This window comes from Aspergillus japonicus (assembly GCF_003184785.1).
Source record: "Aspergillus japonicus CBS 114.51 unplaced genomic scaffold BO86scaffold_50, whole genome shotgun sequence".
Classification (NCBI taxonomy): domain Eukaryota; kingdom Fungi; phylum Ascomycota; class Eurotiomycetes; order Eurotiales; family Aspergillaceae; genus Aspergillus; species Aspergillus japonicus.
The window spans coordinates 177,790-201,107 of NW_020291687.1; the positions used below are offsets into that span (position 1 = coordinate 177,790).

The 23,318-nt window shown below is 51.1% G+C and overlaps 7 protein-coding genes across 7 annotated transcripts; 1 reads left to right on the top strand and 6 right to left on the bottom strand.

Annotated features, from left to right (window-relative positions):
* Positions 1-194: 194 nt before the first annotated feature.
* On the bottom strand, positions 195-2,184 carry ptcA (type 2C protein phosphatase PTC6). Its single transcript, XM_025672569.1, has 2 exons — positions 1,999-2,184; positions 195-1,862 (listed from the first exon to the last, which is right to left on the bottom strand). The coding sequence occupies exons 1-2, from the start codon at positions 2,057-2,059 to the stop codon at positions 265-267; spliced, it is 1,659 nt and encodes a 552-aa protein (XP_025524949.1). The 5' UTR covers positions 2,060-2,184; the 3' UTR covers positions 195-264.
* A 1,294-nt stretch (positions 2,185-3,478) lies between these two features.
* On the bottom strand, positions 3,479-5,717 carry BO86DRAFT_169689 (putative RNA splicing factor (Pad-1)). Its single transcript, XM_025666494.1, has 4 exons — positions 4,903-5,717; positions 4,530-4,838; positions 3,994-4,473; positions 3,479-3,942 (listed from the first exon to the last, which is right to left on the bottom strand). The coding sequence occupies exons 1-4, from the start codon at positions 5,601-5,603 to the stop codon at positions 3,684-3,686; spliced, it is 1,749 nt and encodes a 582-aa protein (XP_025524950.1). The 5' UTR covers positions 5,604-5,717; the 3' UTR covers positions 3,479-3,683.
* A 744-nt stretch (positions 5,718-6,461) lies between these two features.
* On the bottom strand, positions 6,462-7,713 carry BO86DRAFT_421140 (fatty acid alpha-hydroxylase; the record flags this gene model as incomplete). Its single annotated transcript, XM_025675261.1, has 3 exons — positions 6,462-6,615; positions 6,676-6,924; positions 6,983-7,713. The coding sequence occupies 3 exons, from the start codon at positions 7,711-7,713 to the stop codon at positions 6,462-6,464; spliced, it is 1,134 nt and encodes a 377-aa protein (XP_025524951.1).
* Positions 7,714-10,871: 3,158 nt separating this feature from the next.
* On the top strand, positions 10,872-13,076 carry BO86DRAFT_391356 (uncharacterized protein). Its single transcript, XM_025672570.1, has one exon. It carries the CDS (start codon positions 11,285-11,287, stop codon positions 12,638-12,640), a length of 1,356 nt encoding a protein of 451 aa, XP_025524952.1. The 5' UTR covers positions 10,872-11,284; the 3' UTR covers positions 12,641-13,076.
* Positions 13,077-13,496: 420 nt separating this feature from the next.
* On the bottom strand, positions 13,497-15,240 carry BO86DRAFT_449957 (uncharacterized protein; the record flags this gene model as incomplete). Its single annotated transcript, XM_025676763.1, has 2 exons — positions 13,497-14,392; positions 14,466-15,240. The coding sequence occupies 2 exons, from the start codon at positions 15,238-15,240 to the stop codon at positions 13,497-13,499; spliced, it is 1,671 nt and encodes a 556-aa protein (XP_025524953.1).
* Positions 15,241-16,308: 1,068 nt separating this feature from the next.
* Positions 16,309-19,041, bottom strand: BO86DRAFT_319463 (CeGAL family transcription factor; the record flags this gene model as incomplete). Its single annotated transcript, XM_025668254.1, has 4 exons — positions 16,309-17,695; positions 17,761-18,512; positions 18,576-18,684; positions 18,752-19,041. The coding sequence occupies 4 exons, from the start codon at positions 19,039-19,041 to the stop codon at positions 16,309-16,311; spliced, it is 2,538 nt and encodes an 845-aa protein (XP_025524954.1).
* Positions 19,042-21,273: 2,232 nt separating this feature from the next.
* On the bottom strand, positions 21,274-23,039 carry BO86DRAFT_381667 (coatomer subunit delta; the record flags this gene model as incomplete). The annotated part of the gene is made up of 4 exons (XM_025670781.1): positions 21,274-22,186; positions 22,279-22,475; positions 22,529-22,972; positions 23,037-23,039. 4 exons carry the CDS (start codon positions 23,037-23,039, stop codon positions 21,274-21,276), a joined length of 1,557 nt encoding a protein of 518 aa, XP_025524955.1.
* Between the last annotated feature and the right edge of the window lie 279 nt (positions 23,040-23,318).

The following is a 23,318-nucleotide window of genomic DNA, read 5'->3' on the forward strand; positions in this document are numbered from 1 at the left end:
AGTGTTCTATTCTAGGGAGACGTTCTTCCATTGCGGTCTGGATGGTACACAGGTCGCATAGATGAGGCTCGAGAGGGAAATAGAGAAACAAATAGTATGATCATGTTCTGCGTGTGTATGTACAAGATGCAGCAATAACAGAAATTCCGCCCTTCGGATCAGTCGGTCCGACTCGACACCAGAAGTGCACGGATCAGGATGTGAAACTATATACAGAAAGAACCACCTCTTCCTTCGCTCTATCAGATTCTAGCATTGTCATCATCATCGTCGAGACCGCCGAGGATCGGTTGCCTCTTGTCGCCGCCAATCGCGCGCCTCCTTCGTGCCCATACTGCCTAATCCACCCTCCAGCCGGCGTTCCCAGCCGCCTAAGCGAACAACCAGGCAGGTGGCGTTATCCCCGTCGCGCGTCACTTCAGTTGCGAAGCTAACAACATCACTAGCTCCCTGATCTGGCGTCTTGGCTTCCTTGATGATATCTACGACTTCCTGATCTGGTAGCGTGCCGCTGATGCCGTCCGACATGAGCACCAAGAAGGAAAATTCAGCTGGGCCCATTTCCACCCGACGAATTTCGGGCTCGGCCGACACGCCAATGCGTTTGGATTGCATATCGCCAAATGCTCGCGTATTTGCCAGCCCACTCATGCGCTCCTCTCCGAAAGAATCCGTGACGAAGGTGGTGGCATAACGACGGAGCCGGCTGGCCTCAATCGGCGAGGAGGGATGATGGTTGGATGTTAGGGGAATCGCCTGGCCAGTTTCAGTCGAGCACAATAGGATGCGAGTATCTCCAACGTGTGATACAAGGAGACTAGACGGGGCTCCTGGATGCCAGAAAGGAGCTGGCGTGGGTGTGGAGATGAGGGCCACACTCGCTGTACTTCCGCCCTTGAAGCGATTGGTACCACCAACGTTCAGCGCCGGACCGTTTTCAGGTCCGTACAAGATATCATCTTGATACATGGGTTGGCTGACACGCGCGGGATCGTCATCTTGCTTGGCGGCTTGCGCCGAAACAAATTCCAGATCAGTCCGCAGAAAGGCGTATTCCAAGATCTCCTCGATGGTGACACCCGAAGAACTCTCCCTGCGCGTGTGCGCAAAGTGAGCGGGAGAGAACCGCTTGAAATAGCCTCCGACGAGGGTCCTCCAGTTCTGCAATAAGATCTTCTCAAGCTTGGTGGCGCGTTCGCAATTGCCTCTTTGGAAGATTGGCAATTCGCCAGAGGACGGGTCCGCGCCTCTGGGTATCTGCCCTTGGGGCCCACGCCGCAGACTGGATTGGAGCTCAAACGCGGCTGCGGTATCTTGAATGGCCTCATGCAGTGTGTCTTTCAAAAAGTTGCTGCATTCTGTTCCGCCATGACCGTCAAAGATGCCAAAGTAAAACACTTGTGGGTCTCCATTCGCATTGTCGGCACCACGGTTTTCACGGGGTGTAGAATCAGAATTGCCTGCGGCTAACTTCTTGATTGTCAAGGATGCTGGTGGTCGCTTCGCAAACGCAGGAATGTCGATGACTCCGGCTTGATATGTGTCCTCGTTGGACGGCCGCGTGCCCCGTGATGTGTGGGCGCCAAAGTGGTGCTTCGCATTGCGAAGCGGAATGCGAACGACAGTGGTATCCCGATCGACCAAAGGTTGAATAGTGGTAGGGGAATGGGTCGAGTCGCCAGTATGAGGCACCGACGCGGCGCGAGGCAATTTATGGAAAGGGGTGAACGGGCCTCGAGGGTCGGGGTGTAGCGATGACGATGGCAGGCGAGTGACGAAGTAGTCGTGAAATTCGGGTCGCTTAGTCTCAGTCACGGAGACACAGGGACTCGAATATCGACGGCGAGAGATTCCCGGGAGACCTAAACATATAAGAACAGGTTAGTGCGCGAAGAGATGGTTATTAATGGCACTGAGGCACCGGCTTTGTGGAAGATGTGAATTGCCATTCGGAGATAAGGGAAAGATGGGGAGCAAAGAGAGAACAGCGCAACCTACGATAACTGTCGGCCAAAGTCCGGGCTCGGACAGAGACTCGCTTGGCCGAATTCACAATCATGAATGACAGAGCATTGGCAGTCAAGAACAAACAACAAATGCTGGGAGAATGACTTTGGAGGATGAGGAGAAGAGATTGAAGTCAAGAAGAGATGGGTAGGCAATCGGAATTCGCGGGGGAAGGATGATGATGGGGGAGCGAGTGGGCGGGCGGATTAACGTCTGGGGGGTTCGGGAATTGAAACTTGCAACGGAAACGAAGTTATCGGGAATCAGCAGCGGCAATACTGAATATGTGTTTCTATATTGATCCCCACTCAATTCGAGGCCCAGGAAGTCGCAATCAGTGCTCAATGAGTGCAGCTCTACAATTGAACAGGGATCCTTCGAGATTCGAATCATGTTCTCTACTTAGGACTGTACTTCTAACAACCCTTGTGCTGCGTTTAGCTTATTAAGCAACCCAGCATAACCGAATAATTGAACTATAGAATGAGTAGAACAAGATTGTATCTCTACATGATTCCATTTTTTCAGTTATACCATGTCTTCACCATTGTGGTATGCACATGGAGTGTAGTGGATATAGTAGGCACCAGCGAACAATAAAAAAAACATGAGTCTTGTCGATCTGAAATATATCACTATGCAGAGAAGAATGAGTTGACCGCCGATTGCGTCGCACGCATAGGCGGGAAACACCCCTGCCTGCTAGTCGTAAGGGGGATACCACCTCCAAGCAACCATCTATGCCTATTAGCTTGCTCAAGAGAAAGACACCCGTCAGGCTCGGTCCTTTTGGGGCCCAGATTCCATGCTCTTCACCGAGAAAATTCATCAGCACCGGTACCGGCACACGTTGCCCAACCAACTCTTCTAGAAGCAATCCATGATGGACTCGCACCTGGTTCTCGAAGCCCGAATCCAACGGCTGATAAAGTGGCTCGAGAGGATGCACCGGCAAGACGATGAGCTGAATATGACGACCGCCCTCGCAGCCTTCACTGTGGTTGTGAAATCGCACTATTGCCATCGGCATGGAAACGGCGTTGCACTGCGGATAGAGCATGTCGAAAAAAGATGTCAGCGACGTCCACACGCGGACCACTTGCCAGTGCCACTTCACCAAGTATCTCCGGGTGGTGACGGACGGAGGCTTTGGAACTGTTGCCGGTCTGGCTAGTCGACCGCACCCAGCCGGAAATGGGTTGCCATCTCTTGATCCAGGAGACGTAGTGAACATGAGTACACGGGAAGTTTTGTGCCTGTGGAGCATAGACCCTTGCGTTGTATCTCGTCGCTTACAGCGCTCTAAGCATTGCACTGACAGAACCTACAAGGTGGGCTTGGATAAAGAATAAGAGTTACAGATTTTGTTGGGCGCTAACGCAATATACAAATCCCTAGAGACAAAATCATTTCCGCAACAAGCCTCTGGCTTGGAGTATAAACTGTGAAGAGCAAGATTTTCAGAGACTGGCACCTACCAGGGGCAGTGTCATTCCAAGCCAAGCACCATTCGAAGCGAAGCTCAACAGTTCCATTTCAAGGTTGAAAGTGAGGTTGAAAGTGTGGACCTGCCGTCACAAGTTGCACCTGGTGTAATTATTAGATCAGAGTACCTACCCGCATATCTGAATGATGGTAGATATGCATGGAAGATGTGTGGCCTCGAGGGTTTTTCTTTAAATGGCCTTCGTTCGGGAGAACAAACTGCTGTAGACAGCATCGACGACGGGTTGCGCGGTAATCTGTCGGCCACCGAAGAAACGTCCGTTGAGACCCTTGATAGCATTCTCCCCGCCCTGCACTCGATCGAATTTCAGGTAAATGTCGCCTTGAGAGTTGGGATCTAGTGAAATGTGAACGACATGACCATATTTTTCTTCGCACTCAGCGCGGACGTCATCCTCCAGTTCTTTCACCCAGACGTCGCCCTCCTCCCTATAGAAATAGTTAGCAGGCTGGTCGACAAGCTAGGTTCTGAGCACTTACTCATTGGGGTCAAACATGTTGCGCAACATGACACATCGACTGGCCATGCTGACATTAACAGGTAGCGGCTTGGCTTCAGTCTTAGGCCGGAGAACTTTCTGCTGGTCATCGGCAGCTGGCTCAGAGGGTTCATCTGTTCTTGCAAGCTTCCTCATCAATGCATCCCTACTGTAGTTGTTGAAGTTCACACCGGCAACATCTGTGTCATCCAGAGCACTTGCACCGGCTCCCTTTTCTGAATCCCGGCCTCCAGCACGGTCGAAGTTGTTTGTGCCGCCAGCTTGAACACCACGTCCACCGTGACCCGAAAACAGCGAGCCCTGGAAGTTATGTTGGTTTGCACCTTGGCCCTGCATGCGTTGTGCGTTCGAATCAGGGGTGAACTTATCGTTGCCAAGGCCAACGCGGATGGCTCGACCAGCAAGATCAAAGCCATTCATCTTCTCGAGGGCTTCGCGAGCCTGGTTGGGGTCACGGAACCTGAGTAGTAGAAGGATTAGCAAGCCGGTTTTTCCAGACCGTTCGGGGTCACTTACTGCACGAAACCATAACCTCGGCTCCTACCAGTCTCGTCCTTCTGCAGCTGAACGAACTCGAGTTCACCAAACGGCTCAAAGACATTCTGGAGGTCACTTTCAGTGATACTGAAATGGATATTACCCACGTACAACCTGTGAAAGGGGGCGGCGTGGTTGTTGCTACTGCTGGCTTCGGGATTACGAGCCTGACGGTTCTTTTCCGCTTCAGTCAACTGTGCGATGATCGGAATTCCTAAAAGTTTCTGTCCTGTAAGCTGAATAGCAGGCGCAACGGAGTCTTCGTTCTTGAACTCGACATAACCGACACTAATAGGCGTGGGGGGTTAGCATCTTGCCTAGTGCGCACAAAGCCTGAGGCATGACTTCTTACCCTTTGGACCGCCCACTAACACGATCCTTGACAATCTGGGCCTCCTTGACAGGACCAACCTTCTCAAAAAAGGCGATAAGTTCTTTCGTCCTCAGTCGAGCGGCAAGCTGCTGCACGAAGATAGTGCGTCTATCACGTTCATCTTCGTTCAATTCGGGCGTACGCTCACGGCTTCTCGCGCTGGGGCTGCGTCTGCGGCCACCCTCTCGCTCGCGGCGTGAAGGCCGTCTGTCCTCGTCCCGGTCGTCATGACGGGAACGGCCAGAGGGACGGTAGTACCGATCATCATAAGGGGATCTCGACCGGGTGCGAGCCCGACCGCCACCGCGGTAGAAATCGCCGCCGGAGGAGCGGTAATCATCGCCGTGACGGTCCCGGTCACGGCGAGAGCGACGGCGGTCACTGTCCCGGCTCTTGCTCCTCTTTCTACTTCTATGGCTTCCGTTAGCACTGCCATGTTCGCTTCTCGGGCTCTTCATTTCTTCGTCTCCGTCTCCATCGCGCGACCGACGTCGGTCGCCGCCGCGGCTGCGATCCCGCCGCTTGCGATCCTTGTTCTCACGCGAGCGGTCGCGGTCGCGACGCTCACTGCTCTCGCCCTTGGTGGAGCGGTCATCGTGGTCCTGGGAACGGGGGGGTTGTTCTTGCGGCGTCGGGGCAGCCGTAGACTCGAGGAGAGCTTCAACGTCAAGGCCTGACATCTTTTTTTGAAGGTATAGGATTTCTGGCTTTCCCGCGAGTGTGTTTTTTCCTGGGTGTGATCTGATAGAAAACGGCTTGGGAGGAGTGGAAGACCGTGCGGAAAGGATTGAGGTCACTTTCGACTTTCGTTAGATGCGCGACAGGTGTACCGGCCGTGGCTTGAGCGAACCCTTCTATTTGTAATCACAGATCCTTGCAGATGAGATCTGCTTCTAGTGCGATAGAACTTCAGTCGATTATGAGCCACTCAGAGGTTGTAGCTCGCAGGAAAGCAGTACGATCGGGGTTGCGATGTTGATGATGTTGATGATAAGGTTGAGAGGCAAAGACACCCATCGGTATTCCGCTGGCTGATGTCGGCCAGTCACGTGAGACTTGGCAATCGCCGCCCGTTTGACTTTTTTTCGTGTTAGGAGTGAGCCATGGATGACATGAAAGAGACATGTTATAGTCTACTGTATGTCCGTGATAAGTGTTAAGGAATCTCCCTAACGTGCTTAAAGCCTATTTGGGCTGAATTTATAGAGTAAATGAGAATTGAAGAGGAATATTATGTATTAGGTTATCATATACAATCGTACAAAATCTATGTAATAATACCACCGCCTATCGACCTACGAGTCATGGTCATTCGCCTTACAAAAGACGTTTTCCGTTGCTCTGGTCCATGGCAAACCTGTACACGAAGAAAATGACGAATAATCAAGAAGTGAACCAACTCCTGAGCACAGCGACATTAAGGACAATACACGACCACGGCATTACTTCGTATGTCACAGAATCAATAAAAGGCGCAATAAGCTCATGTCAAGGCCCATGAAGAGGGCCAGCCACTCTAGAGTATACCATTGGCTTATTCACTGGGCCTTCGCACCCTTGGGGGCGGGAGTCTCCAGCTCCGTGCCAAATACCTGATCCCAGAAGCGGCTGGTGACACCAAAGCCATTGTCAAAGTCTGCGAAGTGGTGTTGAAGGTGATACTTCTTGAGTTGCTTGTAGTACATGGGAAGACTAAGGAAATGAACGATCAGCGAAACAGTCCAAGTCACAAAAGGAGGTCGGTCTACTCACTTGCGGTGATGAAGGAAGTAGTGGGTCATGTCGTAGCAGATGTAGCCGAAAATACCGCCACAGTACACTGTCAAAGCAGCGTACCAATTGTAGAAGAAGACAGCATGAGCAAGCTTCCAGAATGGCGTTGCCAATACAACAAAAAGAGTTGGGGGCATGACCAAGCGATACTTGTCCATCGGCAAGTAGTGATGAATACCGTGGAGCAAGAAGTGGAGAGTTAGCCCAACACGATTATCGGGAAGATAGCTGCATGAATTAGCGGGGATGTACAGAAATAAGCGTGTGCCTTCTGGGATAGACATACTGATCAATGTGGAACAGGAATCGATGCATCAGATACTCGATTAAGGTCCAGAGGAAGAGCCCCCCGACCCAGTAACCAGCAGCAGCAGGCGCATTCGCAAGCCCGGAAAATCCAACAAAGGTGCCGTAGGCGACAGGAGGGAGCCACATGATGGGGACGACATACCATGCCGTCTTGCTGAGTGGCTCCAGGAAATTGCCGAACAAGGGCGCAGACTCCCCTCCCTTGTAGTGACGCGGGCGGTGAATCTGTTCAAGATAGAATTCTTTGCTGAAGCCACTAAACCACAGCTGTTTCAGAAGGGGCTGGTTGAGGTCGAGGAACTTGTGCGTCTGGAAGTCTTGGGTGTAATCGGTATCGACGGACAGGTCTTCTTCACAGGACATCCCAGTCGTGGCATAGACTGCTCCAGAACCATTCGCCACTTGTTGTGTTTGTGATGCATCAACCGTTCGGGCCTTCCCATTGAATTCAGAAGCCACGAAGCCGATTTGACACTCCTCCAGTATTTCATAAGCCGAGTCGGAGTGGACGTGGGATGACTCGTCGCGCAAGATCTCGGTTACGTCTTTGCCGGCATACTCCAGGACGAGGTCCTCACCCCCGGGGTGACCGTCCACAAACTCAGTGACATCGTAGACTTTGGATCCCAGCGTCACATAGCATGACTTGGCGTTGTTATGGAGTTCGATCTCGGCCGGGGTGAACACGGGGAGTACTTTTCCAGGCATGGCGGATGTACAGCTAGCTAGATACCCGAAGGGACTGAGGCAAAGATGCTGCAAGTGGGCGAAGAAGGGTAACCACAGACACTGCAAATGCGACGAACGCCGTTGGACGAGTAGCGGGGAATCGCGGTGGGAACCGTTAATAAAAGGATGGTGAAGTGAGTGGCGTGAGCGTCGAAATATCGGCCACGGCGACGGGTCCGAGACTCCGGGGGAGAGAAAATTCCTGAAGGTGAGTCCAATGGCAAGTGCGGCGACAACCACGCAATCACCAAAGCTATACAACACCGGAACCGTATCGCAACGGAGTAGAGAAAGACGGGATTTGGAAAGAAAGATACTGGCTCTCGTTTCTTTCACAGGGTATGAGATTAGGAGGATTCCAGCGCTCGGCGGCAGACCCAAATCAAAGTCGGGAACAATAATGCAGGGTGGCACTAATCTTCTTCGGGCGCTGCCCCTGAATTGTGCCCTGCTCTATGCCTGATTCTTTTGCCTGAGGCAGCAACAACAAGCCAGCATCAGCCAGCGGGCCGTCTCAGCCGTCGACTGACTGCCATCTACAGTACTGTACAGTACATAACATACTCGAGTAGCAGCTGGCCTGAAGGTGTGCATGTTTGCGGAGAGCAAAAGTCAATGTTCATTATTCAATGTTTAAAGTCTCCTAGTTTGTCCCGCCGCTCAAATAATAGTACTACGAAGCAATGATCTACCTTATTCGGAACAGCATCGGAAGCTAAGTTAACATCCAAGGCGAACGGTATGAATGACCTGGAGCTAATGGTGTTAATTTAGAACCGTTAGACTGATCCTATAGCTTATCGGATAGGGTGCGGTGCGGTGCGGTGCGGTGCGATCGCAAAAAGTACAGCACAGCACATTACATGTTCCGATGGAGGCCAGAGCACAACAAGCGACTGCTCGAGCTCTCTAGCATAACCCAATCTGTGCAAGATACGGAATATTGTCCCGCGGGAGGTCGTTTATCTGCTTGCTGCAGTGCGAAAGCAAACAGCGAAGTTCACCATCACGATCCTTACGTCTTGAGGGGGGCAAGGGCGCATCCGTGAAACAATCCCGGAAGATGGGCTGATCGACAGCCTCTCCCCTCGCCCCAGTTTACCGGACCAGTCTCGGCCAGTGTATCCGTAAGCATCAGCTTCCGACCGACGAAAAAAGGACCGTACGAACTAACTAGGCGTCAGAATTATTAGCCTAGTCAACCATCCGATATTGGGGCGTTCGAAGTTGCCGAGGGACTAGACTATAGAGATTAGAGCGAGCGCATCCTGGTCGCTTTCATGCGTTTGATCTATAAGGCTATGCATGTTTCGTCCAGGAACCTGCACCATGGCCTTGGAAATTGTCAAAGCGTCTGACTGGAATGAGTGAGCGCTCAGACAGATCGAGGACACTAGGACTCATCATAATAAATCCCGGCAATTGATGGATCATGGGGCACTGGGGGCTCTGAGCTCTACCAGGTCGAGGAGCAGGAAGGGTATGACAGGGAATCCTGGATTCCGGGAAAGATGGATCCTGTCCTGTCATGATGGGTTGTTCGTTGACAACATGAACGAGGCTCTCTTCTTCCCCGGCTTGTACGGTAGGATCGACCGCCAAGGTGAAGCTAGAGAGGATTGCTCGCAGATGACCGGTTGTCAAGGTAGAGTAGGCCGAGTAAGGTCTGTTCAGTGGATACCAAGTTTCGATCGACTATCATTGTCCTACGGTACTTCTCAAGTAGTCTTCAAGCTCAACCAAGGAAATTGTTGGCGACGGGGGCGGGATGTTGAATTCAATCCATGGGAGACCCGGGGAGCAAATGAGAGGAAGTGGGTGATGTGTGGGCGATGTGGAATAGAGAGCCTGGAGGGAAATTGCAGGCTCCTCCTAAGGGGAAGGGAAGGGGGCAGCAGCAACAAGCGATGGAGTGAAAAAGGTAAAGTAGGCTCAAGAAGAGTTTAGGACTTCTACTGAGTAGACGGGGGAGTCCAGATGCTCAGTACAAGCAAGTATTGGGGGGTGGGAGAGAGAATGCGAGATTGAGATTGGATATGGGAAATCGTAGCGACGCATATTTCCACCCAGTCGGATCGCTCGTTCCGACAAAGCGGGTTGGGGCCCCCCCAGTGATGATGGGGCAATGCAGGACTCCACTGCACTTTACCGTATGTGCTAGACTAACTACAGGTGTACTGTATGTAGTGGATTGTTGCTAAGTTGAGAATCGGGGTTGAGAAGTCAAAAAGAGGACTTGGACTTCAGAATTCAGAAAAATCAGTCAAGAGTCAAGACCTGAATGTGATTGAGTGGTACAGTACTCAACATGGCAGCATAACTCTGGCTGTACAGTACAGTACAGAGTCCGGAGTATTAGGTGGCCAAACCTAAGAAAGCTTCTCTCCAACCTACTCCCATCCGGTACCGGACAGACGGGGAAAAGAAGGAAGAGCAGAGGACCTACTGTAGTCTGTATGAGTACGAGTACTTGGTACGAAGTGGTGACAATCCCCTCATTTCCATTCTTTCTCCCCTCCATCCTCCATCCTCCACTTTCCCCCTCTCCTCCTCCATTCATACTCCTTCAGGCCAGTCTTCTGTTCACTCCATTACTCATTCACCCATTTACCTATTGATCCATTGACCCATTCATGCATACATAGTACATAGTCTTAGTACTGTACATCGATACTGTACGGAGTACATGCAGTAGATTCATGGCTGCAGCTGAGAGGATTGTGGCTTCCTGCATAGTCCAGCCTTTAATTTCATCCTGTCTCTTTCATTTTTCTTGTTGTGCAGTACCTTTGCCTACCGATGCACGGTTGTGTTTCTGTCAACCACCACCACATACCTAGTAATAATGGTTTGAGATCTGAGCCATTATCCGATCACACCAGTAAATAAAAAAAATAAAACAAAAATTGGTGAAAATTAGTAGAGAGAAAAAAGGTCCCCCCCAACCCCTGTCGACTGATCATGTCGAGTGACTACTCGTTACTCGTTAGTCTAGTCTGGTCATTGGCAGGCCAAGTGGGGATCGGACTCGATTGTCAATCATTTTGTCTCGACCAAGTCGACCAGTCAAGGGACTCGAGTGGGTTGGAGGCACCTTTAGCCCCGAAGCTCTTCTTCCGTAGCTCAACGGGAACAACCAAGCTACGACGACTCCGGAAGTTGGCCCAGCTCCCTGAGCCTGACTGAAAGTTCAAGGCAAGGCAAAAAAACAAAGGCACTGCCAATTTAACCTTAACCTATTCCTCTTCCTCCTCTTCTCCCCGTCTTGTCATTCTCTCCCCTCCTCCTCCTCCTCCTCCTTCTCTGTCTCCTCCTCCCCTTCTTCCCTCTTTCTTCTCCCGTCTCCGCCCTCCTGTACGACCCAATTGAAATAGTGGTGACTGACTGACTGACTGACTGACTGTCTGTCTATCTGTTGACAGTTGATCTATCTGTCTCTTCCGTTGTTTGCTGTCTATATATCATCTCCCCACCCGTCACTTCCCCTTACCGTACAGTACAACACAACCAAAACCACCTTTCTTCTCTCCCTCCGATTTCACCAGCAATGATGGACTCGTCTTTGGAATCTCCTTCATATCCGGGCAATCGGATCGTCGCCTATCTGGAGACCTTGGTAAAGTCCAAGTCATATCTACCTTACGGACTTCCCGTTTGCGTCTCGCCTTCGCACACCGTCACCAACACCGACACTCTCCTGCACTTAGCCACTTTAGTTGGCCCGCATATTGCTATTCTACAAGTTTATGCAGACATCATTGATGACTGGTCGGAGGAGACGGCGCGCCAATTGGTTGCCCTGGCGAGGAGACATGGCTTCCTGATCTGGGAGGGTGGTCGGATCCTGAATTCTACTGTGGACATTGTTGGTGGACAGAAAGCAGAGACGAGAGAGGTGCGGAATGAGACCGTTGACATGATTCGCAAGAAGTATACGAAAGGTATCATCAAGCCGGCCTCGTGGGCTGGCCTTTCAACGGCGTGGGCTTCCGGCGTGGCTGTGTATAACCAGGAAGCCGACATTTTGATTCCCACTTTGAAGGCGGCCGCCCGCGAGGCAGTAGCAGATGCAGCGCAGACCATTCGCACCGAGATCACAGCAGACAACAACGCCAACAATCACTCTTTCAGCGACCATGACGCAAATGCGACATCGCAGCACCTCTCCGAGTATGCCGTTGACAACACTAGCGGCCTCGACCTTCCTCCTCGCAAAGCTTCCACCATTTCTTTGACTCAGACCATCACTCAACATACCGAAGACTCCACCGAGTTACCTTTGGAATCTCCCCAATATGAGCGACGTGGTTTTGAATTCCGGTCCTTGAGCCCCGCGACAATCCCTGAGGACTTCCCGCCCCCACCACTCATGGCTCGTGGGCTAGTCTTGTGCCTACCATCCTCCACGGCCAGTTCCTTCACCAATGATTACCGCCAAAGTTGCGTGGCTGCTGCCCGCGCCAATCAAGATTTCGTGGCTGGATTCGTGTGTGGAGAGCCGTGGCACCTGGTCTCTCAAAGAAAGGACTTGTTTGGTGCGGGCGTCTCCGGCTACGGTGAAGAGCAGCAGCAATTGAGTCCATACTCATCAGATGATGACGAAGCGGTTCCTCATTTTGCTTTGGTGTCGCCTATCTCCCGTCGCCTCAGCGTAGTGAGTGGTCAAGGACTGGATGAGGTCGACGATGACGAGGAGGAGGAGCACCAGCAGAATGGCATTCCCATGCCTGAACCGCCACTTCCTTTGGACTCCCTCAATCCGCTAGCCTCCAAATTGTTCCAGATCACTGGTAAAGCACTGCAGCTTCGTGAAACATCCGCCCAGGAACGTGGTAACCTGCAGCTGAAGGCAGATACAAATAAGAGCTACCAAATATTGCACATTCCTTTGGTTGTGCTGCCTTGAGGGCGTACACTCCGCCATGCTGTTTCCACGTTTCCGTTATCATCTCCGCGTTCCACTTCACATATCTTTCTCCTGGACATTTACCAAATAATCTACCTTTCCTTCACTTCTCGTCCTTATACATACATTAGCACCATCACTTCTTTTTTTCGTTGGCATCACTATTGCACCTATGGATCATGGAGTTGAGCGCCCTGAAAATCATGCTGTTACCGGTCTTTCCTTTGCATTTATCCTGTGGCACATTACCAGAAGCATAATCACCTATCTATCAGACCTATCTATCCGAAATTAGTCAAATGTTGCAATAGACGAATAAGATGTACTATCAATCTTGTGGGTGCCGGTACAGAATTGGCATATGTAGATAGATGTATCTCGGCGCACAGAGAGGGTCAGAGCGGCGCATTGAACCTGGGCAGTCAGTCCTTCGTTTGTGCTTTTAGTCTGCCTGCTACAGATTGGCATGTCCTTGATTCTAAGTTTCTTTCTCGGCTTCTAGTCTATGAGTATATACACCGTCATATACACCGTCGTATGGTCCCCGCCCTGTACCCAACTTAGTGCATTGAGGTACACCCAGCCAAGACCCCAACCATATATCCCAAAATCGGGCCGGCGCGATGCGCAACATCCCCTTTCCGCCCAAATAAAAACGTCCAATCCCGAAGTATATACAGAAAACTGTACACACCCACTTTCTATCAAAACAAAAACCAACTTCCACAATCCAAACCATGAACCCAGAAAACAACCGTTGTGATCGCCATGTATACCAAGTAGAGAAGTGGGGGAACAGAATGTGTGTGTGTGTGTGTGTATGAGAGAGAGAGAGAGAGAGAGCGAGAAGAAGAAGTTAAGCCTCCCAATTCCGCCTCCGCGCCGTGAACAACAACCTCGCATTCTCCTCCTGCGAGCTGCCCACCCGGACCCCTCGCTCGACCTTCCTCCCACCCCCACGCGCCAGCACGGGGATAGCATTGATCCGCGACAAATGCACATCTAGCACCAACGCGCGCGGACGGGACCGGTTCGCCCACGACCCGGGAGTCAGGGTCCACCGCGTCGTCGTCGCGGCCCAACCACTCCCCTGCGAGGACGATGACGATGACGGTGGCGCGAGATTTACGCCCAGCAGGCCGCGGGCGTCGCCGACGAATCGCTCGATGCAGTCCAGCGGCGGAAGGAAGCGGCGGCGGATGCCACAGCCCGTGTGGTTGGTGTCTATCTGGTAGTCCGGGCACTGTTTGAGGGAGGCGAGGAGTGTGGCTATATTTGTCTGTTGTTGTTGTTGTTGAATGGGAGGTGGTGAGTGATCGGCTATTAGGTTGGCATCTTCATCATCTTCATCATCAGCTTCGTCATTATCGTGGTCTTCATCATCCAGTGTGAGAAGAAAGTCCGGGTCGTCGATGAGGGTGGAGCCGAGGAAGATAGTCTTGGTGCGTAACGCAAAGAAGCGCGTCATTTGGCCTAGATGGAAGGCGTCGCAGGCGCTGGAGTTGGCGAAGCCGTAGCGGCATTGGAAGGGGCGAGGATGGAGGGTGGTGGAGGTGGCGGGCAGGGAGAATGGGGGTCGGGGTTGGGGGGTTGCTGTCGTAGTTGTCGTGGCCGTAGATGTGGATGTTGTTGCTGTGGCCGAAGGGTAGGCGTCGTCTGTCGGGTCTTCGAGAGCTCCGTAGGCACGGAGGAAGTGGGCTTGCAGGTCAGTGATCGTGTTGAGGACGCACTGTCGGCGAAAGTAAAGTTCCTCTGGGTCCGATCATCAGTAACTTGATTTGCTTCTTGGACAAGCTATGTGCTGGTTTAGAGGTTGATGTCTGACCTTCTATTCCACCAGTGAGATATCGCCAGGGAAACGTGGGAGTTTCAGGAGCTTCAACGACGCCATTCGACCAATATCTCGACCCCATCACGACGAGGGTATGGGTGTACACCTGAACAATGGCGTGCTCATTGGAGAATCGAGCCACGAATATGGTCTGGCGGATCCGATCCTCGGGCAGCTTCAATAAGGAGGCTGCATCGAACCTGATGAGAGGGACCTTCCCCTTGCCAAAAGCATAACCTGACTGTGTCAGAGCTTTCTGAACGGCCTGCGGTGAGTTGAAAGCATCGGCTAGTTCCACCAATCTCGAGACAAGGGACACAGGCTGCACTCTGAGCCTAGCGTCAAACGCGCGCTGTTGTTCGTCATCATATGAGTCGTAGGACAGAACCTCGAGAAAGAGCTCAATGGCATCCGTTCCGAGACGCGAGGAAAAGTGATCGCTTGGAAGTCGAACGACCGGCAATCCATCCGTGTTCCAGGCTTGCTCGTCGTCGGGAGAGTCTAGGCTCCCAACCGTAGATTCGGAGGCTAGTTGCTGGGTTTGGATCTTTTGGTGCATCAGGTTTTTGCCTTCCGCGAACTTATGCGGATCCAAGAGAGCCCTAAAGTATGGGCTGTTGCGCATGATATCACTGCTGGACACTCGCCACCGATGGACCACAGCTCTGGATAGAGTGGCAGCCACTGTTTCAGGGTCCAGGTGCTCAATGGCTATGTCCCCCGTTGGAAGGATGGTCTTGATGCCCGAGGAGCTCCGATTGGAGGGCATAGGATCATTATGCTTCAGGAGGATACCTGAAGATCCATCAAGAGGCTGTTTGACTCTCCTGGAGTTTGGCAGCGACGGATTATCTAGAGCACATCGTGTGGATGCCTCAACCGAAGCGGACGATTGACTCAGATCCATGCCAATGAGTTGCACGCTCGGTACCGCAGCCTGAAAAGTGTTTTACAACGGAAGTCGCCTTCCAAGCCACTGTTGTTGCAGGCCTTACGGGTCATCAAGGCGAATGCGTTTGGTATCTGCGGTAAAGCAGATGGTGGTATAGCCTCTTAGAGGTGGTCGTGCTATCGATATTTACCGACAACACAGGATGCTATGTAACGGCTTTTGTGAACGTCTGACACAAGACAGCCTCCATCAAGAGTTATAGCTTGAGCTCATGTCAATGTACAGCTGCAGTATCGATAATGTTTGTTATCAAGAGGCAAAATGTGATGATTGCGAGAGGAAATGATCAAGCTCTGTTATTATATGAAAGGGATTGGTTATGTATCCGAATTACTAAGCAGGCACCATGACTTAACAATGGGAGCATCAAAAATGTAATTTTATACTCACACGAATTGGAATACTAGTTAAAAAATATTTTTGAACCCAAGACATACACTGCAACTGTTCTGCAACTTTCTGATGGTGCTTATTCTCGGCAAGCAGAAGGTCGTCAACTCCAATTGGGAGATGCAGTTGAATAGTCACCGTGGGCCTTTCCCTGTATGGTGACAGCCTTTGTTAGAATTACCTAGCCTAGTCTGACAAATTGCTAAAGGTTAACCTGTGTCATTTCCAATTAGGGATGATCGCCTTGCGCACAGAAACACACAGTTTCCACCCTTATCATGTTGATGAATGAATAAGGATAAGGATCATGCTGTTGGGACAGTCTCCTGTTTCGAACACTACATGCTTTTCGGCATGGCCGATTTAGAAAAATGCAGACAGCGAATGCTGTGGGGGTGTTATGAATTAGACAGAGTGGGAGACTCCAAGCATGCCCATCCAAGTCTCCCACCCGAGTTTATGCCTTGCACTGATGTCGAATACTCAAGTGGACTGTCAAAAGTGGTAGAGATTACTCGGTTCCACATCCATTCCATACTCTGTAGGGAAGAAGGAGCCCGTGAGCTGACCAGTACTTGTGTCGTAAGGAAAGAACTCGTCGTAATTGCTCGGAAGCTCCAATGTGCTCTCACTTGGAATTGGAAAGTCGCCCGCCGCTTCGAGGAGGTGTGAAGACGTGTAGTTCATATCGCCGGTCAATAGAGCTGGTGATTGCTGATAGTCCAATTTCGTCCCAAGAGGTGAACTTTCCGAGTCCGCCGAGCTTTCTCTTGTTCTAATCGGATGTGATGTGGGAGGTGTATCTGCAGGCGACTCTAGGCTGGTCAACTGGACGGAAGGAGACTCAGAGACTTTGATGTCCTCCCGTTGCTTGAGTTGGCGCAAAAGCCGATCACAGAGTCTGCGGGCTCTTTCCGGGGTCTTTTGTGTCCTTGACATCAAAGACAGCCACTCATACGCTTTATCAAGAGCTTTCGAAACCATCGACGCTTTATCCGGTACATGCTGAGCTTGAAAGGCGAGCTCAAGAGCGAGTACCGCCGTTGCTTGCATCAAGTAATGCAATAAGCACCACCAAGGGGACGCTGTATATAATGTTGCCGATTTCAGGTCTTCTGGGAACAGTCTTAACATGTGACAGGCTGATTCGACGCAGTCCTCCGCAACTTTCTGACCAAACTTTTGCATCTTGCCCCCTTGGCTAAAAGACTCTACACGACGAAGGCAGGGTCGTGTGATGCTTATCCTGGTGCTGTAAAACAATAGGGCCAGACTAAGCCTCTGATTTGACGTTTCCTGCGATACTTGCGATGACTGGGTGCGGGTAAAATCATATTCGTTGGGGAGATTACTTAGCCATGTGTCAAGATTAAGTGTGAGACTGCGTATGGCGAACTCAACGCTTTGCCAAGGAGATCGAATTGTGCTCGGGGTGTAGATCTTGGTTAGGGATTCTTTTGCAATCATGGTTAGTTGCACCAAATGAACAAAGTACAAGGGCCCGCAGGGTGAGTATCTGTTCTCTTCTGAATCCACCCTTTCAACCACCGTGCTCATTGCATCGATTTCCGACTGGCTCGTTGACAGCATTTCCGTCGGAAGGGGGCTACCGTCAATCGAGCGCCTAAGCTGCCGCATCACCTCTTCCCTCCCAAAGTTTTGTTCATCGAATGGAAGGGGCAGAGGTGTTGTACACAGGCTGTCGGGGATGAAAGAAGGTCTCCCGGTCATCACACTGAGACGAAGGTCAAGCGTATATAGAGACCACCATACACGGCATCTGATTTCTCTTGAAGTATCGGATGTGCTGTCTCCCAGATGGCGTAGATGCAGCCCGAGGCCTAGAGCCCCGCGGATCGCGCTTCCACAAAATGCCCAAGCGCTAACATATATTGTTAGCTGTGTGTGAGTAGTAGAATAGAGCATGGATAGATTGGGCACACGTACCGGTTCACATGGCCCAGAGTCAGCATATACAAAGCAGTTAGTCCTTCGACTTGCAGCTGCTGTAGATCAGGGAAAGTCAGTAGCTGATGATCTAGACCCAAAGCTTTGGCTTTGAGAAAGTACACAACATGTGCGTCCTTATCCATTTGCCATTCGGCCTCGGATAAATGCGCGTACTTGGAAGCAAGGGCGAAGATCAGGTTGAGTATTGCTAGCCATCGATTCCCGGGGCGTAGGGACCCAGGGCGTAAGGATGAGTTCGCGAAGAAAGCCTGAAATTGTGCTCCAAAAGGGGCAGTACCGATGATCGGAAACGAGGGGTGAACCCAATCAAGGTATGTCTTGTATAGCTTCGTTGCAACATCCTTGATGGGATAAGAATACGGATCCACGTTGTCAAATAAGGGGATCTCCATGGCGTCCAAATGATAGTTGGGAAACGAGATGAAGCGATTGTGGTGAGCTGCTGCTATAGCTGGGGATGGCTCTTTCTCACTGAAGTATCCATGATCATATCCAAGTTCCAGTTCTCTGGCCAGAGTCTGTAACCAAGATATCTCTGAGCTCTGACCGACGAAGCCAGTCGCTTGCGAGGCCTCATCCCGATTCAAATCCTCCTCTATGCGATCTAGGTTGTTCTCAAACCCTGAAAAGAAAGGTGTAGCGGCTTCGGATACCGACGACTGCCTCCGGGCCTCGGTGTCCGGAGTTGCAGACTCTTCACGGGAGGAGGCGTCTTCGGACGGGTCATCCTGAATGAGACTCAGCAGGGGTCCTAAGCAGAAATTGACAGAAGAGGTCTTTGAGCGTACCACTGCCAGAGCGAATGTCATCAGCTGATCTTCGGGGACGTGCAAGCGAATGCTTAAATTTTGCAACACGTTTTGGTAGGTGCGAATCTTAGTTTCCAAGCTGGCCATTTGTCTTCGTTCGTGACAATCAGCGTTAGTTCTTAGGCTCCGAGTATGCTCAGTGCTCAGGTTTGACGCACCTCTTAGACTTCTCTCTTTTTCCGTCAGTGTAGCAACAGATCATTCCAGCGTCCCGACAGTTGCGGCAGCCTGACTTGTCCCCCGTGCATTTTGTCTTCCTCTGCCTACAAGACTCGCACGCTCGACTTACGTGGCGACGGTGAGACCGGGCGGAATGGACTGCTTCTTTTCCTTCAGCCAACCTCGGGATGGCCATCTTCCTGATACCGGAAAGATCCCTACTGGGCCGCAGTAAAGGGGGGATCGGGTTATCCTGGAGAGAAAACGAATGAGGAAACGTTTTTAGCATGCTTGAAATGGGTACATTGATCAAGTGTCATCATTAGCTTACTCCATGGCTGTGCCCTTTTGCTTCAGGCGCAGTGACTTGAAACAACGCTGCCGTTGATTGACTTGTCCAGTTGGATATCTGCATTATGAGGATACGTGGAGTTGCGAGAAGAGAAGAACCTGCATGTTGATGATCAAGTTGGTCGATTTGTGGTATCAATAGGGATGGGTTCAAACATTATCGATGAATCTTATAGTTTGGTACGCTTTGAAAAAAAAAAAAAAGAAAGAAAGATAGTGGCTCATATTGATGTCATATGGTCAACCCTGACCCCTTAAGTCGGAGGAGACTTGCAAATGGAAGGTACTGCCGTGGTTGGAGAATGTTTTAGATTCAGCGTCAATGGAGAGGGAGGAGGAGGAGGGGGTGGAGAAGTCCTGAATGAGTGGTTCCTGACCGATTTCCACTGAGTTTATTCTGCGGAAATAGAGAGTGGAGAGCGAACAATGGGATAAATACCTCTCTCATGACTCTGTGGATGCGTAACCCACGCCCACTTCTGTATGCAGTTTGACTGAGAGGAGTCTCGACCCACGACTGGCCTCACCGTGCAGTATCACCATCAGTCTGGCGTTACCTAATTCGATCCCTTATGATTCAAAGCCCGTCAAGTCCCCATCTGTGGTCTGGCTGTAGCGAACCCAGAACCAACATGTGAAATGAGCAGAAAAGAAAAGGCACACACCTCTTGGATCCCAAGTTGGTTCAGTGCTTGTAAACTTTCCCAGTGTAAGCCCTGAGTTCTGATGAGATAGCCTCTGCGGGGTTCGATTTGGAAAATGGAATGTAACCCTGCCATCTCCTTCCACTGTTGGTAGGCTCTTGCATGCACTGGGACTGAGGAGACCAAGCTCTGACAAATGAAGATGAAATGGACGAGACCGAATCTCCATCTTTCTCCTTTCTGAGCAGAGGTGGGATACAAACATTCGCTGTTTTCTCGGCCATGCGAAGAGGTGCACACCCGAAGTATAGGAAGCGAACCATGGGTTGTAGCGGTTTAGTAGCCTAATGGGAAACTTTCTCAACCGTTTTTGAGCTCATATGCTCATATGCTCATATGCTTACTGTAGATGATCAAGTAATTGGCTCTGTCCATTAGCATGTGATTTCTAGCCTTAGCCTGCTAGAGCCTTGTAAAACATTTCACTTACTTACACACAGACAGACAGCAGACTGCATTGTGATCGCTGGGGAAACATCTTGTTCTCCACCAGAGATGTTGAGTCACAAATCCAGTATTTTAGGTTGCAGTGAATATTTCTCTCTTCATGCGTGATCTATATCTCGCCACAGCTGGCTGATGAGCCGTTGGACGCTTAATCACTTGTTGCCTGACACTATTGAAGCTAGGCATTTAACCTTCATGTTTCCCATGAGCGCGCCTAGGTACAGTGGCCTCGGTCTCCATGGAAGTTGCCCATAACTTTATGCAGTGACTGTGTTTGTCATGCCACGCTGGGTGGATCCCTGAGTCAGTGATGGCCATTCAGAAAGCTCTCTCAACCCCACGGAAAGCATCCTGACCTCATGCTTGGCTAATTTACTTGATCTTCCATGGCTCAAGACTGTGAAATGACGGGGGTAACGGTCACAGGGGTGCTTTAGAAGCTCAGATGTCTACCGGATTTCAAAGAGAAAACCCGCATAGTACCTGAAACGGAGTCAGGCAAAGCCGATGGAACAAAGATTATTTAAACTTCCACTGCTTGTGGGCCACATCTGACTTGCCTGGTTTGGCTGGAACTTGTAGCCAGCTCATCAGGTTTGGTGGGCAGTTAATTGTTGATTTCAGTACAAACCCACAGAAAAGCGGAGATGTTACTACAATGCGTCTCCGATGATTTTCATGAATCCAGAGTTTGTCCAGCAATGATGTTCGCTGCATCTATCCATGGTCGAGACACGCAGCAATCGCCGAGCCTAGTCCTCAGCCAGCAAGCCAGCCCTAGACCTGGTAGAGTGGCTTCTATCCAACCTTGACACGTAGGCGGGTTTGAGCATCCGGAACAGTCTGGCAAGGCGCGAGTGGTATGATTCAAAAGTGAGGCTTGAATTGCAAAATTGAGAAGAAGGAAACCCTGGTTAGAAGAAAAGCAAACAAAAGATGTGGCAAAGTCTCTTAAGAATAGAAGATAAGGGCAGTCCGAACGTCATTAATACTCTATACACCCGACTGAAGTAGAAAAGTCACTCAATAACAAATCCTTCCGCAACGCACTTGATATCCTTGGTGAATGCGGTGCTCTCTCCTTCCATCTCTAAGAGAGAGACCTCATTGACATCGACTTCCACAAAAGGACTGGCCTTGGAGAAGCGTACATTCATCGGGAAAAATTCGTTTTCATCGCCATCACCACTCGACTCGAACTCAAAGCTTCCGGATGCGTTGCTCTCGTCCACCGTGCCAATGTTCCAGTCAAGACTGTCGCCAGATACTTCATACACGGCGTCGAAGCTAGACACCGCGGGCTCGGCCGTCTGATAGGGGATAGTAACGATAACATCCCGGAGGCTGTCAGAGCCAGTGAGTTCGTACTCGACCGTGACCGTAGTCGAATCAGAGCCCTTGTTGACCCACACAGTAAACGTGATAGGAAGTATTTCAGCGTTGTCAGACCCAGAGCTAGCGACACGCCAGCGCAAAACACCAATCGAGTTGTTGGCTGGGAATCGCTTAGTGGTATCTTTTAGCTGGATAGCGGAGTCGTTTGTGAAGACAGCCTTGTCAACATTTGGATGGGTGCGGAACTGCGCGCCATGCGTGGGGACTGCAAGGAGGTCGAGTCTGACTTTGGTGAAAGAGGGATCGGTAATGCGAAGCTGTAAATCACCCTTCACTTCAAACGACCTAAGGGCTCCCTCCCGGGTAAGTGTAGCGGAGATAGTTTCGGCAATTGTCACATGAACGGGTTCACGATCCCCAGACAGCGACGCACGAGCGGAAGAAACTGTGTCGGCAACGGGGGTCGATGCCTGCGGGGTCACCAGTGGGGTGGCCTCCTCTGCCTCGGGGCCCAAGTCGCCACGGACTTTCTCGTAAATATCGGTAGTTTTCGACTTCTTGCCGAGCTGCATACCTTTGCCACGGACAGGTAACGGCCTAAGGATGGGAGCCGGAAGTGTCAGCAGCGATATGAATAAAAGCGTGAAGCACAAGGGGTGGATGGGGGGCGGGGGGAGTATATGACATACTTAGCGAAGGTCTTCTTCTTCTCTGCCTCGTAGGTGTCATATGTTTCGGGCACAGCAGGGCGGGATGGAGGCGTATACACAGGGTAGGATGGAGTCCGAGGCGCCATAGAACGACCGCTCCGGGCGGCCTCCTTTCGTTGCATTTCCAGCTGCTTGGCCTTCCTCTTGCGCTCCTCGCTGGCCTCCAATTCTTTGTTCTGACAAGGGAAGTTAGCAACCGTCGTCTCGAAACCATTCTGCTGAGTCGTACCCGCTCGATGATCTCTTGAATTCTCTCCTCGTGACTCTCCATCTCCAAAAATGTCTTGATCTGAGAAAGCGATAGATTCTCTCTGTATCCTAGCGTCACCAGCTCGTCATACGCACTGAGCAATTCGAACGCATTGCGCACAATCTCTCTTTCATCCAAGCTCTTGCAGATACTGGTGGTGACTTGGGCGAAAAGGTGAAGGCTGTCGATATCTTGCAGAATATTGGATTGGCGGTTTGTGATCAGGACGATGTATAGCTCATCCAGGGGCTGGTAGACAAAGCGGACATTATCTTGCTCCACGGTCGTATGTTGTGTTCCAGAGTCAGCTAGCTTAGGGAAGGATGCGAGAAGAGCTTCAATTCTGGAACGAGCGATTTCTCTGAATTGACGCGAGAGGACTGCCTTGCCCCCGCGGGTGCATATCGACGCTGCGAGGACGACCTAGTGTTGTGCCAGGTTAGCAGTGGAAGCTGGGTTAATTTGAGTCATATTAATGAGGATTTACCATTTTGTAAATTGACAGTTCACTGTTCGACACAAATTGACTGCGAGACCTTCAACAAACTGCCCCGGTGAGTGCAGATGACGAGTGTTCTTGTTAGGCGTGTCTAGACGTCGAAGCCACGGAGGTCGGAGTCGCTTGCTGTTCTCTTTGTCCCCGTTGGCCCGTGCGCCCGCGCTACCCCCTCGCTTACCGCAGCACAAGAAGCTTCGTCCGCTTGCAACCCCGTAGTAGGACATCCTCAAACCTCCCCAGATTCACTGCTCTGTTGCTCACTCTTGACAG